The following is a 19,234-nucleotide window of genomic DNA, read 5'->3' as shown; positions in this document are numbered from 1 at the left end:
TAGTAACTCGGCTGCTTATTTCTTGGTTGGTACAGCAGCAATGGAAATCAGTGGTGTGCCTTGTCATTGACAGATGCATTTAAGAATTTCAGCATGGCAACCTGTTTTGGAAATGAATTCTTGTGGTGAAGAAGTATGCGTTTTTCAACACAGAAATATGTAATAAAGTTTGGATAGGTTTTTTTGCTTTATTTAATGTATGAGTGTTGGATTTGTCACTTAGGAAACAGCCGAGTTATCAGTCAGGAGAGTGTTTGATTATTGGGCCAACACCTTGTACCTGGGTGATGCTATCCAGTCTGGGTGGATTGTTATTTTCGATCTGGTATCCCTTGGAGAAAACATAAACAAAGCTGGTATCTGAGGTCTGTTTCTGCACTGTGGATTTTGATACAGCTCTCCCTGATAAGGCTGCAGTGAAGTGTTTTGCTTTTGCCTCACCCGTTTTTTACCATGAGAACTATGCCTGGACACAAAGGATAATTTCCTACCCATACATTTTAAATCTGTGCAGGAAGAATATTGCTCAATATTCTCTCAAGGGTGATCAAACAAACATATTAATACCAGAAAATATTAAAAATGCAAGATTAATGGCTTTCTCTTAAAAAAGTCAGGATATAGCTCTGTTGCTCCATCCATACTGCCATTTACATTTGTGGTGCTTGTATCTCTGTTACAGAGGGGAGTCTTTGGACAATCTTGATTCTTCAGGAATGAGGTCATGGAGGCACCACTCACGGCTGAACCAGTCTGCGTCCTCTTTATCTCTGTCTTCTAGTCAAGATTCTAGTCGCCCGGTGTCCACCTCAAACCGAGCCTACATGTGCACTCCTTCCTCCAGCAAAGCACCTCCTGTGGCCACCTCTGCAAGAGCCCCCTCCACATCCCAGACAGCTCCCAGGGCTCAGTCTCCCCTCTCTGCTTCCCAGTCAGGGTCCCAGACACGCAGCAGGTGAGTGGGTGCCCTTCTACTGGGAAGATAAAAATGTTGGACAGCACTGAGGGGCAGACCTTGTGTATGTGCTGGACTTACAGCATATGTGTTATTCTTGCCCAAAGCATTGATTAACAAGTACCTGGAGTTTTCTAGCTGGAGGGGACAGTGGAAGTACGGACTGGTATTACCTCCCTGCTCCGATCACTCAGAAAATTCCCCAGATTTGTCATCACTGCTTGACATTGGTTAAAAAAACAAAGGAATTTGAATAATCAATCTGCAGTCTCCAAGCTGTGTGTTGGTTACCAAAATGATTAGCAAAAGCCTGTTCCAGATGGCATTTCTGACATTTATTTTCCATGGTTTGTTTTAACAAAAGATTCCTGAAACCCACGCTTTATGACCCTCATCTTGGTCTCTCCTCCTCACTTCCTGGCATGTGGTCAATATCATCTTGAGGAGCACTCAGGAATGCTCATAACCCATGACCCTGGAGAATTACAGAGTAGGATGTTGATTTTAATCTAGGAGGAGAAAGCAAGAATTGCAACATATTTTGAAACAAAAATGGAATTCAGCTGTGGTAGGGTAGATAACTCTGCTGTTTTATGTACTTAAAGCATTTTAAAAATACCTTGGGATAGTACTCCAGAGAATCATCCCACACAGAATTACATGTGTTATAAATAACAACAGTGAACACTACTTCACTAGCTCTTACACTCTCAGGCATTATTGATAAATTGACCACATTTTTTTTTAAGCTAATCTTTTATATCCTTTATGATGTAAGAAAATTACCTTCTTAACCATATTTGTTAATTTGTTCTCACTTCCATTTGCTAACACTTTGGTAGATCTATGGAAAGTGACCTTCATATGGTTTATGTTCAAAGAGTTAACATAATATTTTATGTCTAGGGCTAGCCTTCTTTTATCTAACAAGGTGCAGATGGTGGGACTTGGAACGCGTGCTTGCTAAAACTTAGCCTTCTGCATAGATCCCCACAGCTAAGAAGGCAGGAGCACAAAACCTTTGTTCTTACTCTCTGAACTTTACAGTACACTTTTTATTTGTAGAAGCTATTTTATACAATGAGATATGTGCCAAGAATGTCACAGAATTTCTTAACTTTTTCCTATTTAAATTTGATGTAAATTATAACACTTCAGCTTTCCATGTCTTTCAGATCTACTCTAAATAATATTAATTTTCAGTTTACTTTCTCCAAGCAGCCTAATAGTCCAGTTTTTACCCGTATGTTTTTTATTTTTAATCTCAAAAAGTATTTTATAACTCTTCTTTGTCTTTTAAACATTTTCAAGCTGGTTTTAAGGTTTTTCGTTCTATATTTAGGTCAGTCAGTGGGAAGAAAATCTGTTCATACTGTAATAACATTCTGGGCAAAGGAGCAGCCATGATCATTGAGTCTCTTGGTCTTTGTTATCATTTACATTGCTTTAAGGTGAGAGCTGGGAGTCACATCGTGAAGGAACAGGAACTAATCAGGAGCACGCATGGCTACTCAGTGTTATGCTCACAGGGGTTCTTACTAATCACCTGCTTTGCCTTCTACTCTTGACAGCCTGGTGCATGCATATTTCCATGAGGCAGTCCCATTTGCAGGCATTTAGCACTCTACTCTAGAGGTGTTTCCTAAATTCCAGAGCTAACAAGTAGGACTTTGGAAAGCAAGATGAGCACATGGATTGTGAGATCGAAGATTTCTTTCTTCGAATAGGTGGCAAAATATCGGAAAATGCTGAACCACTTCTCCCAGAGAAAGCAGCTCCTCTAAAAAAAAAATCTCAACCTGGACCCTGGCAATTAAATCATTTAAGATGACCCGTCCTTTCTAAGCTAACCTTAGCAGACAGTGTGTTCATGTGGTGTTTTCCAATTAAAGGCAGGTTGGAAGAGTTCAAACTGGCAGGATAAAGCCCAGAAAAAAAGCAAAAGGTGTGTTTAATGCTACTCAGCCCTAGTCACCAACTAAGTGTACTAGCTTATGCCCAGTACTGAGACCTAGACCTACTAACATGATTTCCAATCAGCTTGGGGCATTTGCAGAGCTGAAAGAATAAATATTTGCCTGCAAAAGACAGCAAAGCAGTCCCATTCCCTTGCCCTCGGACCAGATGTGGAATTAGACTGTGACTTGGAGATGCTGTTGAATGCTGCTTCTTCCCTGACTTCAAGAAAGATATTTCTTTGTGTAGTTCAGAACAGTTGTCTTCCATGCCCAGCTCAAGTGCATCACCTGGAGTCTTACTAGGGATTGACTCCAAGCCCTTCCTGGTTCTGCCTCCCTGAGCAGGAGAGACAGCACTAATCCATAGTGATCAGTTGCCATCCCCTTTTCTGCAGGACCTGTATTCTGTGTGAGACCATCCACCTGTAGCTCATAACCTACATAACAAAATGCCAAGTTTCTGGTTCTCAAATTTCTGAAAATTAATGAGCTGTTGAAAAGACTGCCATTTACAAGATTCATTACTTGGTTAAGCAGGGAAAGTATCTGTCCTTCATAAATTCAGTAAGGGGAGTATTATGTTTTGGATTACATTCCTTCCAGATGTGGTCCATATTCACAACAAGTACATGTTCAGGCTACCATAGCCAAATAGTTTAATGGTAGCATGGCAGTGGTCAAGCCCCTTATGTGTTGAAAAGCCCCTTATATGCAAGAAAAATTAAATCAGCCCCATCTCTCCAAATCAGAACTTGTTCCAGTGATGCAAGCCCAGGAAATTGGGAGTGCCTGAGTATTTTCTGCTTTGAGTGCCAAGGGACTGAGGACACCAGCAGCATGTAGTGCCACATGGAAATCTGCAAGTAGCACACCCAGGTGTTCTGTGCCAAAATTCCTGTTGCCATCTAGAGAACAAATTTTTCTTTGTGCCAAACCAGTTTTAGTTTTCAGAGAAACCAAAGTTCAAATTAGATTAAGTGACCTAATCTCTAAAAACCGTCTGCTTTATGTTTGCTTACTTGGTGTAGCATTTCTGGTCTGCTATTCATTGTCCAGTCGTCGCCTTAAAATACTTCCTCAGGGTTGGTTGCATTTTGATCTACTAATCATTGTACATTTGCTTCTAGTGATTGTGGGGTTATGGTTCAGGCTTTGTTGAGCTTAATCTGAGCTGCTTTTGAACAGCATTTTTGTTTCATAGTATTTTGGAAGGAGTTGCTAATTATTCCTGTGTGATACAGTGTGTTGCCTGTGGATGCGACCTTGGTGGATCCCGCTCTGGAGCTGAAGTCAGGATCCGAAACAACAAACTCTTCTGCAACGACTGCTATATCAGATTTAAAAGTAAGGCAATCCAACTGCAGTGTGCATGACTGTAGCTCTTCTCTGTGCTGTACAACCTCAAGTGTTTGCACAGCTGAGCCACTTGATAGCTTTCATGTTTAGCTTTAAATTAGCAAATAGGTTCAGCAAGGTTTGATTGCCAGTTTCTGTCTTTTGTAGGGTAGTCATTCCTAATTTCTAACTCACTGGTAGCTGATTTTACCAAGTTGTTATTACGCAGTTTCAAGCAGACAGCATGGTATAGTCATCTTCCTTCCTTTATAGATCTAAGAAAGTGGTGTCAAGGAGCTGTCAGGTGCTAAACAGGCTTGTCTTGATAACAGAGAAGCCTTTTGAAAAAGTGTCTACATTTTCTTAAAAAGTAAGCTGAAATATGTATTTAATTCAGTCCTAATACATATGTGGAAAGCAATTAGTTTATCTTGTGCAGGTGGCACAAATGCTGGTTTCTTTTTGTAATGCTATTATTATTGGAATTATAGGTCTGTAATTGGTTATTCGTTTAGGTACAAGTTCAGGAGGAATTGATTTACTTACAGATCTTAATTAAAAGGTGCAGTATAATTTTTTTCCTTCTTATGGTTTGCAGAATTCTGATTTACTGGAGCATGATGTTAAGGCTTTTTGTAGTGGTTTTTAGGTCTTCTTTTCTGCTGTCATAGATGATGGTAGACAACTTACTAATTTTGATAAGTGTCAGGAGTTTTATATGGCTCTTTTTTAATGTAGCAAATGTGGAATTCTATAGGATGATAAAAATCAGGGGAGGGAAATATTTTCTGAATTACTTCCTGGAAAAATGTCAGTGTTTCTTTATGAGCCCGGCACATTTTTCTCATGGTGGATTGGAAGGCAGTGAAGGGAACAGGATATTCATGCTACAGTGTTTGAGCAGGAACTGGGCAGCTGCTGGCTGTGGAACCTAGCTCAGGTAAAGAGAAGCTCTGCATCTGATGCCATTGCTGTTTGGAGGCTCTTTTTGACCTCCATGAAGGGAAGTCACAGAAATGATGAAGTGGTACCCGAGCTAAAACCAGAAAGCGCAACACCTCGTGACGGTAGTAGCGCATTCACAGAGGCTGATGTGATCAGTGGAAGGAGGAAGAGAATCACTCCCTTCCATCTGGAGGTGATCCAGGGCACTGGGTCATACCATGTCTAATTTAAAGTTTGGAGAATGTATCTCCTTGTTGATGACAAGACTACACTGAACTGACTGTGTTCCTATTTGAAGCACACATATGTGAGAGAGACTCACTGTGGAGTGTGCTCACATTATTTTTTTCTGTCTTTTCTTTTGGGGGGAAATATTGCTGGATGAGTGGGATAAGTAATTTTATTGTGGATGAATTGCTGTTTAGTCTCCCTTTGACATTACAGCCCATAAAGTCACAGCAGTGCCTTTCAGAAGCAGAGCTGATCTGTGAGGAAATTTGTATTTTTTTATTGTTTGTATTCCCTTCCCTTCAGACTGCATCTACCTGGGCCAGTGGGCACCTCAAAACATTATTCTATGAGATACAAGTAAAATCAGGAGTTGTAAAAATTTATAGGTACAGAACACAGTATTCAAATTAGTGATTAGTCACTGAAATCAGCTATTTGAATAATACAAAACCCAGCTATGCAATTACTGCAGTGCAAATGTATTTGGCAGCACAGCACTGCCCTGTGATGTGAATTCCTGTTTTTTGCAGTTGGCATTTGACATCAACCTGGCTAATTATTTGCTAGTTTGAAATGTGAGCATGTTGGCTAAAAGGTTTGATAAACTGTAGGGTTATTAATACTCACTTTGCAATTTAATGTAATTTTATATGATATTTTCGCACATTTTTGTGTTAATTCTGTGGTTTAAACTTGGAACGTTCTAGTGAAACACTGTATTGGCAAGTACCTACAAAGGTATGCAGAGAGGATAAAAAAGTTCTTTATATTATTACAGTAATTTAGCAAATTTTTATTTCATTATTAAAAGGTAAATTTAGAGAAACTATCACTCTGTACTAATACTAAAAATAAATTAAGTAAGTTAAAAATAATTCTTGATAATTTGGTAAAGTGCATGTTCTGTGGAATATGACTTGGCCTGAAATACTTGCAGTGCTATAATTGGATTCAACTCAAATTTGTATTGTTCATTAAATTTGGATTGCTTGATTCCAAATGTATACATTAGTATGTTACCATTTTCAATAAGTCTTTGAAACTTTAAAATGTTTTTTTGACTATTAAGTGACTGTTTTAAACTTTAAAATGTTAATTGTTGACACAAAAGTTTTTCAGTAACTAGACTTTACTTACAGTTTATTTTGTCTCTCCCTAACAGCTGGACAACCAACCTGCATGTGAAGCAAATGAAGATATGAAACCACTGTTGCAGATACAAGAAGAGGTGATTGCTGCTGATGTAGATCTATAAATATATATATTGTGTGTATGTGTGGTTTTTTCTAAGAGTAACTCTTGCTTGTCTAGTCTTCATAGCAATACCTTGTATTCTTCATGTAACTATTTTTATTTATAAGAAAGTAATTGCAGTAAGGAAATAGCTGGGAAAAATGCTTTCACATTTTCAGCTTCAAGTACTGAGAGCACAAGAGAGAATAAGTATATTTTCAGTAATAACTTCAAAATATTTTTGAGGCTTATAATCAACTAGTTGACTTTCCAATGGTATATGAAGAGGGTATTTTGTTTCTAAGCTCTTGAAATGAGCATTAGAGAAATAGCTAATATAAATATATATTTGCAATTGCTGTCTTTATTTTTGACATATACTGAAAGTGAATTCTCTAGGTTAATATGAAGCTGCATTTAAATGCACACAAATGTGTTTGCTTTCCATATGCTGGTTTCTAAAATTATGTGCTTTTTTGAAACCTAAATACAGAGAATAATCTCGGAATTTGCTCAGTGGTGTTGGCATAATATTCTGTGGAATCCATTTAAGAGAGAGAGTTTTCTTTTCCTGTTTGGAAATGTAACTATCACTCTTTCCTCTGCAAACTGAGTGGAGAATGGTTGTTGAATTACCATATATTTGTAAATAAAAAATCGAATGTTGCATTTATTAGAAGTTTTTGTCCTTTCTGTTCAGCTAAACATGTCTAAGGTAGTGTGTGGAAATATAAAATTGTTTGATTTTCATCTTGGGAAAAATATTTGTTCTGACAGGATTAAGTTGTTCACATAAATATATGCAAGAACAATAGTTCTTTCTTTTCTCTCTTCCTTTGTAGTCAGTGTCAAAGTCTGTGTACAGCTTTTTCATCAAGCTCCTCATGCTCTTTCCCTTGAGTATTCAGTACCAGTGGTGAGACTATACGCCCATCCCTGAAAAAAAATTGAAAGACGTGGATGTTCGTCAAAATTTCTCTGCTATTGTTAGAAATAAAGTGCCAAAAATATTTTTGGGTTAGGTTCTGCTCCTCTTGAAAACACAGCTGGAATGTGCTCTATGTCTCAGTGTTGACTTTCAAATTGTTCTGGTCAGTGGCTTCCCCAAATCCTTTCTGCCTGGTTGTGTACCCTCCTGTGTCCATATCCTTGGAGGCAGTGAAAAAACATAGGAAGTATATTGGAATTTATACATCACACCGCAACAGGAGTAGATCAGAGGAATTTGGGGGAGCATTTTGTGGGTAAAACTGAGGAAGAGGAAGCTGGCATGTGTAGGAGAGCTCTTGAGTGTGAGCTTGTATATGGCACCATGAAGAGCTGCAGTGAGGCTGCAAAGCAGCTTAGGGTGCTCCTTGCTCTCAGGGGATTTTGGGGGTGTGGTGTGTAGGAGAGCTCACAGATTGGGAAGAGAGGTTGTGGCTGTGATAGCTGGGGGCGACAAGGGGGGAAGATTGTGCTCTTTTGGCATAGTGGGAGAACTTCACCTATGCTCCTCTAATTTCTCCTGCTTGTAACTGAATGCTGCTTGCTGAATTACAAAGTGCCAAACATTAGTTTTACTTTTTGCCTTAAAAAATCATCATAAAAATCTCAAATGTATCATCTGCCAAACTTGACTCTGGTTTTTGGTATTCAGTTAAAGACTGGTAAAGTGTTTAATTTGGTTTTTACTGTTGTGGTAAGTAATGACATGATAGACCACAGATGACAGCGCTGCAATGTGAAGCCCCTGCTTGTCAAGTACAGACTGTAGACACACTGCCTGCTCACACAGCTCTCTGGAGTCCTCTCTGCTGCTTGTGGAAGAAGCTTGCTTCCCTGAAAGCTATTCAGTATCTGATATAGGTACTGTAAAGATCTGGCTTTCTCTTAAGGGCACATACCTTGGTGAATATGGTGTGATGGCCCTCTACATGGTAGTTTTCAGACTTCATTTATTGTAGACAGCATCTACAATAATGAACCAATGAGCCACTGTCCTCCTGGCCCCCATATTCCAGATATCTACAGTCTCCACTACCAGCCCTGAAATACACTGAGACACTTTTTTTTTGGTCACAAGTCAAAGTTTCTCAGCCTCTAATCAACAAATTGATCTTAGCCATGACTCCCCCTCTCCCAGGACTGTGTTGTGCAGCAAAACTGAGAAAATTTAGGGATGGTGATGCTGTCTTTTCCATCTTTTAGGGATTGTGATGCTTGTTTTTTGCATCTTGTTATGTTTCCCTGTTCATGGGAATCATTTGTGCATGGAAGTTGGCTGGTGGTGAAAAATGGAAACAAAGAAAGAAAATTTAGCAGCCTGTGGTCTGCAATGCTGCCTGACTCATGTCCCACAGCCTACAGTGGTATGCTCTGAGCCTGGCTGGCTTCTCCTACATGGTGTCAAGTACTTCCATGCAGGTTCCAGTTTCATTTTCCCACAAAATGTCTGCAAAAAGGCTGGGTTATTTCATTAGCTACCTTGTGTACAAATGGGTGGGATTTCAAATTTAGTGGGCCTCAAAGAGCTGAAATTGAAACTCTTGAAGAGTTGAAGCTGAGTTTCCACCCGTGATAAAATCCTGGTTTAAACAAGGCTCCTTCAAATGCAAATCTGCATTTGTTAATTCACATTGGCAAATGTGAGTAACAAAAATTTCTTTGTCCCCTCCTTCCCCTGGAGGGAACAGGCAGAGGAACCCACCTAATGAATGTTATTTGCCTGTTTTGATCCTTGCTGAAGTATTTGTAGCATGTTTGGTTCTCAAGTTCAGCAAACCTGGTTATTGACACAAGATGGCAGTGTGGAAGTGCACCTTGCACATTAAAAAGCCCTTTCCATTACTGTAATCTTGTATACAGGGTTTTGCTAAATGATGCTAAAATTATGATGTAAGAGAACTTTGTCTTAATCTTGGCCCTTTCTCCCCACCTGGCATCATGGAAATGTAATGTGCAACTGAATCTGAGACATCCTCTTGGGTTCTTTTTGTTTGTTTTTTTCCCTATTTCATTGATTAGCTGCTTCTTAAAGCACTACAAGGTAGGGCTAGTGGTAAAGAGAACAATTCCAGTGGAGAAGCGTGAACTAGATGATTTCTAGTGGAGGTTCTTGCTGTATTTTGTTGGATTATTTTTTAAATTAATGTTCAAGGAAGAAGAACCAATTGTTCTCCTTCAGTTCATCAGCTGCAGAATTGCTGTTTAAAGTTACAACCTTCAAATGCACGGGTGTACAGGAGAGCTGGAAACTCAGCACTGCTGCTAAACTCTGAGTACATTTAGGGCAGTGTGCTCTGCTCAGTATTCCCAGGTGCAGGGTGCTGCTTGGGGTGTTGCTGTCTGGGACAGCTACCCAGGGCTGGTCTGGATTTGGTGCAAGCCTGAGAGATACTCCTGCAGCTGCCAGGGCAGGTTGTGCAGGATGCTGTGGTACTGTTGAGAGGGCAGCAGAGATGTATGAGCAAACGTCTGAATGAACTGAATGCACATAAACTGAATGCACATCAGCTTCTTACAGCCAGGAGTGCAAAGGTGTGATTCCATGGGCTGGTGGGAACACGTCTATTGTTAGGGGAGGTGCTTGGATGTCTAAGCTCCACTGACATCAACAGACATGCAGACTGTGGCTCACATGTAGACACCTGTACACCTGTTTACTTAATGCTTATTTGGCTTTAAAAAAACCAAGAATTGTCTGAGAACTCCTGAAATCTCCCCTCTCTTTAGGCTTGCAGGCTGTCAGCTAACTAACTGCAGTGTATGTTTGAATGCAGCTTTGGAAGTGAGTGCTCTATGGGTAACAGGTCTGTGACTGGTCAAGGTTTAAATAGAGTGGCACTTCAAAAATATAAATGTTATGTCTAATACATAAGAACAAATCAGGCATCTTGGAGTACAATTCAAGGTACTGGATATGTTCTTAGTTTTTATGAAAGTTTCTTTTAGAGCTTTTAGAATAGGAGATTTGTCAGAAATTTCAGCGTGAATTACCTATGAGTTCACCTATTCAGGCAAGCTGTCACACCACAGGCAATGCTGATCAGTGGCAGGATTTATGCAGCAAAGCACATTTTTAGAACCTGATGTCTGAGTTTGGTGTTCACACTGACACCAGAAATGGTCAGAGCCAGTCTCGTTATTTTCAGTTAAATTCTTTTCAGGTGAATCCCAAGGGAGGGTTCAAGTGATAAGTTCAACACTTCCCTTAGGTAAAAGCTGTTGTTGCATGGCCCAACCTTGTCACTTATGGAGGGGGAAAGTGTTTGAAATCTGACAATGTGAGCTCAGTGTGAAAAGTGGTATGCTTGCAGCAGTGTTTTAAATTCCAACCAATCATTTGTAATGGATTAGCAAAACCTGTGCCATGGCTGTAATGGAAGGCTTATTAGCAGCAGGCATAATTACACAAAAGAGCAGCTTCATGCTGGAAGCACTTTACATTTTCATTTTAGCTCTCCATGCTTCATGGTAGCTGGGGGCACCAACATAAAACAACATATGAGGATGATGTAAAATGCTTCCTCTCAAAAGGGATGTTCTAGGGCGAGCAGTGGGATATCAGTTTATTAAAACTGCAGAATTTTTTTAATTGGTTCAACCAACTTGAAACAAACTTGCCAGTTAAGTACCTGCTGTAGGCAGCAAACACTCCAGAGGCCTTTTTGTGCACTGGGAATTACTGGGTTCTCCTTAACAGTTGGTATTGCATAAAGAGCCAAAACGCTTTTTAAAAATCATGTCCAAGTGTGTATGTACCTACAGTTTCTCTTTATTGTTTGCAATAGAAGAAAGAAAAAGCTCAGGCCATCAAATGGGCAGCTCATGAGCACAACCCAGTGAGAGCAGGCCTGTGTCTGGCACAGTGTGCCCTCCTAAATGGCCTTCTGCAGGTACCTGGGCCAGAGCAAGTGTTTCTGATTCCCTGAACTGGAATTTGCTCCACATGTGCCATTTATTGCTGCTTCAACTGCATATGGCCCTTCTGTGCTGGAAATTCACAGACTTCAGGGTCAGACCAGGCTACTGAAATATTTGGTCTGCCTATATGGATATGAATATCATAATCTCTCATCCAGCAATTCCCATATTGAACACAATGTTGAACACTGTTCACTGTGTGGACAGTGGTGTTCTTTGCTGGAAAGAAGCTCTGTGTAGATCTGAAGTATGCAAATGATGAAAAGCGTCAACATAAATTGTTCCAGTGGTTAATTAGCACTCTTAAAAATGTTAATTTTATTCTTATTTATCTCAATGAGCTTTCTAGCTTATGATTGTATTTTTGTTTGTTTAAGTTGATTTAGACTTCTAGAGCTAGATTAATTCTCTTTGTTCTTTCTTAGATTGTACATATGTCCTTTTTTTGGGTTTTGTTGGGTTTTTGGTTTGTTTTTTTTCTCCTACCTGTACATAAAGCCTTATTGCTCACATTAAACACAAAATGCAAGATTACTTCCATGGGTGGACATTTTGGATTGAAAGACATTCTCTTAGTGATCTGCAACACAAAACTTTCCCAGGAGAATTTTTATAACACAGGAGAAATAATCCTGAAGAGCATTAAAAAAAACTGAGGTTGTAAAAGGATTTATTTGCATAAGGCAAATATTCAAATAAGAGCTAATGGAATTTTGCTGCATAGCTTTTCTGGCATAATTACTAAGGTTTTGATTTGTCTTTGTTGGAATGACCATGCCCAAAGTCCTGTGTGATTTTGCTAAATTTTCCTGTCTTGGAGGAGCACCTGTAAGAGATTTCCATGCTGATGTGTCTTGACAGACAAGGGGACAAGATGACATTCCATTTCTATTTCTCAGCATGAAGTGTCAGTTGCAAAAAATACAATTAGTGCCTGCTATGTTTGGCAGATACTGATGTGAGAGGTCCGGCTTGTGGCCTTTCATCAGACTCTAGCTCTGCAAAGATAACAACTACTGGCTCTTGATGCCCATGCAAACAAGATTCCTGCAGAGAAACACTAGTTATCATGTGATACTTGAAATAAAATAGTTCCTGCCAAGGTAACTGTCACATCTATGAGATATATATGTGCTGCTTGCTATTAAAGCCAGGGCCTCTACCAGCGTACTCTTGTCTGCATACATCAGAGGAAAATCCCAAGACAGTTTAGGAAAAGCCCCACTGCAATGGAGGAAGTTGGTGAGCAAGCAGCTTCAGCCAGGCACAGCTCCTGTGTGTGAATAAACCGCAGCCATGGAGCACTGCAGAGTGACAGTCACAAGTTGTGCCATTCTCAATACTCTGCGCAAAATGCATATTACTAATGTGCATGTGTTTCTATCAACTTTCCATGAATACAAGTACTTCTGTCTCTCAACAAGTAAAAAGAAAGTGACAGATCACTTCTTTGCTCTTTGCTGTTGAAATAATTGGATGGTTTTGGCATTTTACTGGTGGAGTAAAAGTGTTCTTTGAAGTATTCTGTTGCCTGTGATAGTTCGTGGCATGTCTAGCACCTGCTAAACTCAGTATTTTGTGTTACCCTCCCTCAGTACATAAAGGAGAGGTAATTCTGAACTAGGGGTTGCCTCTGTCAATGTACAAATATATTTAGGCTGTTCAGACCTTCTGTGTTACATCAACCACCTGGTTTCACCACCACCTTACTCTTTCCAGTTCATCTGCTTCTTCTGGTGATGTTGTGCTAAATGGAAAAAAAAAAGCGGGCTTATAAATGCCAGTTTGGTACTGATAATATGGGCAGATGGTAAAAAGGGAGGGATATACAGGCTGCACTATCCATTTAGCTTTATTACACTAATGTCCTTTTTGGTTACTTATTATAGCACTTTGTAGCTACATAGTGTTACCACCTAGCATATTTCTGGTATCATATACACCAAATGTTCCTCTTAAATCCTATTTCTCTGTAACAGCTTTGACTTGAAGCCAAGAAAGCTTCCTATTCAGAAAAACTGTTTATATAATCTTTTAATCCTCATGTCTTTGCCAGATCATGAGTTGTTCATAAATCTGGATTGTGTAGAAAATGCCAATTGAAGGTACTGACTTTGTTAAGCTTGTAAAACCAAAGTAAAAGGTGTAAACCCTTCACTTAGCACTAGAGAGCATTTCAATTATTCCCTTCAGTTTATCAAGGCTATGGTCTCTGAAATATGTCCATAAAAGTATCAAGAGATGTAGAATCCCAGAAGATACAGGGTTAATGTGTATGTCTCAAACAGCAGTAGCTGATGGCTGTGGAGCCAACCATGGATCATTAGTAATAACCTGCTGTGAGAAAGAACAAAATGTGGCTGGAGAAGGGACCCATGCAGAGGTAGTGCAGCACTTTCCAGGATAAAATCCTTGTCCTTGTTCCTGAAGATAAGCACCACACAGTACAGTGCAAGTGCAAGGACAAGAAGTAGACATGGGCTGTAGGGAGGGATCAAAATCACCAAAGAACCCTGAAGCCCTTGGCCCGTTTCCAGAGGAACGGGCTATGAATAATGAGAAATTTACATAGAAAGTGAGAAATCTATCTTCAGGGCAGGGAAATCTATCTATAAGAAGCTACCCCCACAAAACCCAGGCAGCATCCCCAGGACCCTGGGCTGGACTCACACTGAAACCAAGACTGGTTCTCTCTCCTCCTTTCTTCCCTCTCTCTTCCTTATCTTACACCTCTATCCAAAACCCACTGCCATATGCTTTTATATAAAAGGTCAGGGACTAACATACCATTTTCCATGCCAAGTGTGTAATTTACTAATAAAACTTCGAGTTTTTGCAGATGCTCTGATTTTTTCAGACCCTCTGATTTTAGTCATTCTTTTTGACCATGGGCATCTAGGAATCTTGGGTGTTCCACTCCCCACAAGGCTAGGACATTACAATAGACAAGGGCAAAAATGCTCTTTGGTCATCCCTTAAGAGGCAGACATTTACACTCACTGGTTGTTGCAATCAAAGTAATAATTTTTTTTCTTCATCTGTCCTGCTTCACTGGGTTTTTTTTTTTTTCCATGATAACAACAATGGTTACACTATTCAGCAAGTACATTTATCTTCTGATCAGGCTCGATGCTGAGGCAGCAAACCAGGTGTGTTTGTAATCCTGTTCTCTTGCATGTAGATTGACTGCAGCTCTGATTCCCACAGGGCCTGGCTGGCTTTATGCAGAGCACTCAATGACCATGAGCCTGGGAGTCGGCTGCTGCCTCTTACCTCCCATGGTGGAACAGGCTCTTTGCACCACCACTGCTGTTCTCCAGCGTGGGAAAAGGCCTCCCTGTGCAGCCCAGGGGTGTGTTCTGCTGCTCAGCAAACCCCAGCAGCTTGTGTGAAAGGAGAGCCTGCTCTGCTGGAGATTTATTTCACTGCTGTCCAGATAGAGCAGGAATGTGACTGAGATCAGCAAGGCCCATTAGTGAGGCTGTGAAGGGGTAACCTTGGCTGAGCTGGATACAACAAAGCTTCTGCTGCTGTAGAGCATTAGAAAGATTAGCAGAACTTTGCTGGTTTGCCTCAGCTGGGAATGGTGTGCATGGTGTAGGTTAAATTGCAACTACCTTGGCATTCTGGTCTGTAAGTTTTTGTATGGGTGCTGAAGAGGTCTTGTACAGGTTTCACCAGGGGTTTTTCTGGAAGCTTGAGAGACAAGCTGGAGATTCCTGAGTGATGAAAACAATGTGCTGTAATGCTGGGAAGATGTTCAGTGCTGGAGTACTTTGCTGGACTAAAAATTTTCTTTGTGATGTTCCTGAAGCCTCTGATTTCCAACTAAGTAAATGGTAGTTTTTATAAACCTGGTAATTTTTTTTCTTCTTAAAACAAAACAAACAAAAAAAGACCAGAAGAAATAGTTTTTAAAAAAATTACTTCTGTTTCTTCAGCTAATAGAGTGAGAAGAGTATTTGATTGACCCTGAGATTAGCTCACTTGTTTGGAGCAGGGCTAACAATGTCAAGATTTGGGTTCAATCCCTGTATGAGCCATGCACTTAAGAGTTGGACTTGAAGATCCTTGTGGGTCCCTTAATCACAGAATATATTCTGTGATAGATGATTACTTCACCAAAAGATGTTCTGAGGTTGAATTCTTTCTTAAATTATGAAATTGAATTTCAAGCTATCAGCTCATCCTGGACTCTTGAGTGATGGGTTTGTGATTCCACACAACTTTTAAAAAGAGGCTGCGAGTAGTATTTTCCAATTTTTCTAGTTGAGTGTTTGCAAAATGGAGCTGTGCAGCTCTATTGATTAATTGTTTTCCACATGAGGACTAAACTTTGAATTTTCCACATGTATTTGTAGCACCCATAAGCTTCATAAGGTTAGCCTGTCAACCTGTGAGCAGAATGCTTAAAAGGATGATACATGTTTCAGTTTTGGCTTGGATCTAAGATTGATCAAAATTTGAACTTTTTTTTCTTCAGCACTCATTTTGTCTGTGTGGAAGATACTCATGGTATGGGAAGGTTGCACTGCAATACATCATCTCTGCCAGTCCTAAAAGGTTCAGTGAGTCAAACTTCTTTCCAGACTAATAACTTTCTACTGAATTAAGTCAGATTAAAAGGAGTGGTTTTTCTCTGCCCATGTACTAAGTCCTGTACCTCTGAGACATGTTTCAACACTTGGAATGGGTAGAAAGGGCCCTTCATCTGCCAGCTTTTCAAAACAAGACTAGGCAAATAACAGCCAGTGCAAATAAATGCTGTACAAGTTCTGCTGTCCCAGTTCCTCTGGCATTGGAGTATGAACTTTCTTCATTCTGCCAGTATGGGATTGGCCCTGTGGGTTGCATTGGACAGAATTTCATGTGTTTGCCTAGTTACCTTCTGGCAGGAACAGCACCCTCCTGTGCATTTTCTTCACTCTTATGGCCAAGAGGCTGATAAAACTGTGGCTATTGGTTTTATCTTCTCCACACTCATGTTCCAGAACTGAAGTCAGATTTTTGTATTCTTGACAAATTAAATGGAAAGAAAACTGATGTTCACCCTCTATCAGCCTTTCCCTGTAATGTCAGTAATTGATGGCAGGGTTTCGCTTGCCAAGCAGCAAGCCTTGGGCTTGTTGTGACCATGCTGGAGAGGGAATGTGGCAGTCTCATCACTTTCCTACTCACTGTCAGGCTGGCTCAGTGATTATTTACTGCCAGTCATGCTGCTGGCAGAAGAAGTGATGTCTCTTTGGCAGCTAACCCACAAGTGACTTGATACTTATCACTTCTTTCTATCTGCCCAGCTTCAGCAATGCTTTACAAATTCAGACTGGGGTCAGGTCTCTTTTCTTTGTTCTGTGCTGAGGGGATCTCTTCCCCATTGATGTTATAATTAAGTAAAGTTGTAGGTTTTGTAAATCGCTGGCTTTAAATGCAAAGAATTGTTGTATTTTCCTGATTTCCACTAGCTGTGTGGTCTTCCACCATGCAAAGGAAGTTATTTCTTTTCAGCAAAATCCACTTCTTCTGTCAGAGACTTCTAGGGGGCATTTAGAGTAATTTAGGGTAAAGGAAGTACAAACATACATCTGTTTAAACTGAAAGTGGATAGATTTAGATGGAAGATGTTCTTTATTGTGAGGGCAGTGATGCACTGGAACAGGCTGCTCAGAGAAACTGTGAATGCCCCATCCTTGGAAGTGTTCAAGGCCAGACTGGATGAGTCCCTGAGCAGCCTGATCCAGTGGGTGGCATCCCTGCCCATGGCAGGGGAATTGGAGCCAAAGAGTCTTAAAATCCCTTCCAACCCAGACCATTCCATGATTCTATTAACTGCTTAGCAGGAGAGCTGTTCATCCCTTGTAGCCCATCTCCAAGAAGAGTAGAAATGTGGGAAACTGCATGAAGGGTTACTTCCTGGTTTTGGGTGGTACTGTGGTTAGTGTGTTGGTTTCTGTGAGAGTGGGGTGTGATAGCATATGCTGACTGCAGGAATTTGAATGGCACAGATCACAGCAGGAAGGGGCTGTCCCCACAGAAGTGAAAGGCAGCTTTCAACGTCACTGGCTGCAGTCATTAAAAAAATATTTTCCTAATCATACCTTGAGCTTTGCCTTTGGTCGTTAAGGAAAATAAGAGATGATACAATGCAAATTCATGTTTTTGTGCTTTCTGACAGATAAATTGTCCTGGTTCATGCCAGGACAAAGTGAACTTTTGCAATAGCTGGGAGAGGGCAGGGCTATAACCTGGATGTTATTTGATACCACCTCACCTCCTTGCTTCAGACAGGGGAAAGGCACACTCTTCAAGGGAGAAGAGGTTGCTTCAAACAGGGAAAAAATGGCAGAGCGCCATTCAGTGTGGTTTATTGTTGGGGGCTTTCTGTGTAAATAGTTTGTTTTTCATATAACTTGAGAAATCAAGGAATTGCTAGAAATGGAAAGACAGTAAATGACACATAAAGACATTAAATAAAATTTTAAAAACCAAAAGGTTCTAAAATTAAGTGAAACCAATGAAAGTATTTGGCTTAATTCAATGCAAGTCCTTTCCCTTCCATTCCATTTTTTTGGGTTCACTTCATTGCACAATTACATGGATTTTCCCACTAAGCTTTGACCCAGCTTGACACTGTGGCTGAGGCTCCCTTCCCTATGCATGCTTCTAATGTGAAAGATGTTGTGGCCTTGCCATGATCCTCTTGGCATACATATTCCAGCCACAGTGTGCCTGAAGCTCTAGGCTCTCTTGCCGTCTCCAACCTAACTGGAACCCAAATGGCATCTTCTCACTGGGGCTGATGAGCCCAGAGCCCATGGGTGGTCCGAATTTGAAAGATGTAGAAACAGCTATGTTGTGGCCTTGGCATGCCTGTTCCAGCCCTAGTGTTCCAGGAGCTGTAGGCTCTTTCATTCCCTCAACCCTAAGCCTAGCCGTAACCCTAACCCTGTCTCCAATGGCAGCTGGGCACTGTGGCAGAGATCCTCCTTGCCATGGGTGGCACAGCTTAAAAAGTGTGCAGTTGGCAGTGTTGGCACCCTGCCCTGATGCCCTTGCACTGCCTTGTAGAGTGCCACTGTCCCAGGAGCTGTAGGCTCTGCTGAACCCTGAGCAGAACCCCAAGGGCAGCTTGTGGCTGCTGCTGAGATCCCCATCACCATGGCTAGCCTGGATTCAGTAAGTGTAAATTTTCTCCCGAGTTTCGTATTTAAGCTCTCTGTTTGGCTTTGCATTCCTTCTGGCACTTGAGGCAATGCCTCAGGCTTTGCAGACACATAGAATGATTAAAGAGTTAGAAATGCCTTTTGATTAATTTTTAATATTTTTTAGTTTATGGGAGGAAGGGGAGAATAAACACAGAGAGGCAGTACTAAGAAGGTGAAATCCTCGTTCTCCTCTCAGCTAGCTTCAGCTGTTGTTATGTTTTAGAATTTCAATTGCTTCAGCCTTTCTAGTTCTGTTAAGAGCTGGCTTTGATACTCAGCTTTTTTCTTGCATGAGTTCTTCCAAACTTAGAGTAGTCTTTCTCCTGTGTGTCCTGGTCTGATCCGAAACTCAGAACTCATGGCTAAGAAATCCCAGCCCAGAGTGCTCACAGAGTGTACTGGTCACTTCTGGAAATAGTTAATATTAAAATAATTTTACAAGACTGCATCAATTAACACAAACTGATACT

At 40.6% G+C, this 19,234-nt stretch overlaps 1 protein-coding gene across 5 annotated transcripts in view; it reads left to right on the top strand.

Moving 5' to 3' along the window:
* Positions 1-7,330, top strand: part of LMO7 (LIM domain 7) — a 133,487-nt gene extending 126,157 nt beyond the window's left edge. For all 5 annotated transcript variants that reach the window (XM_064713291.1, XM_064713282.1, XM_064713275.1 and 2 more), the window contains 4 exons: positions 683-955; positions 2,298-2,406; positions 4,155-4,257; positions 6,587-7,330. In XM_064713291.1, coding sequence (XP_064569361.1) covers positions 683-955; positions 2,298-2,406; positions 4,155-4,257; positions 6,587-6,609 — 508 coding nt within the window. In that variant the 3' untranslated portion in view covers positions 6,610-7,330. The remainder of the gene's footprint in view (positions 1-682; positions 956-2,297; positions 2,407-4,154; positions 4,258-6,586) is intronic.
* Positions 7,331-19,234: the final 11,904 nt, after the last annotated feature.

Source organism: Zonotrichia leucophrys, chromosome 1 (assembly GCF_028769735.1).
Source record: "Zonotrichia leucophrys gambelii isolate GWCS_2022_RI chromosome 1, RI_Zleu_2.0, whole genome shotgun sequence".
Classification (NCBI taxonomy): domain Eukaryota; kingdom Metazoa; phylum Chordata; class Aves; order Passeriformes; family Passerellidae; genus Zonotrichia; species Zonotrichia leucophrys.
This window is presented reverse-complemented; position numbering and strand designations above follow the sequence as displayed.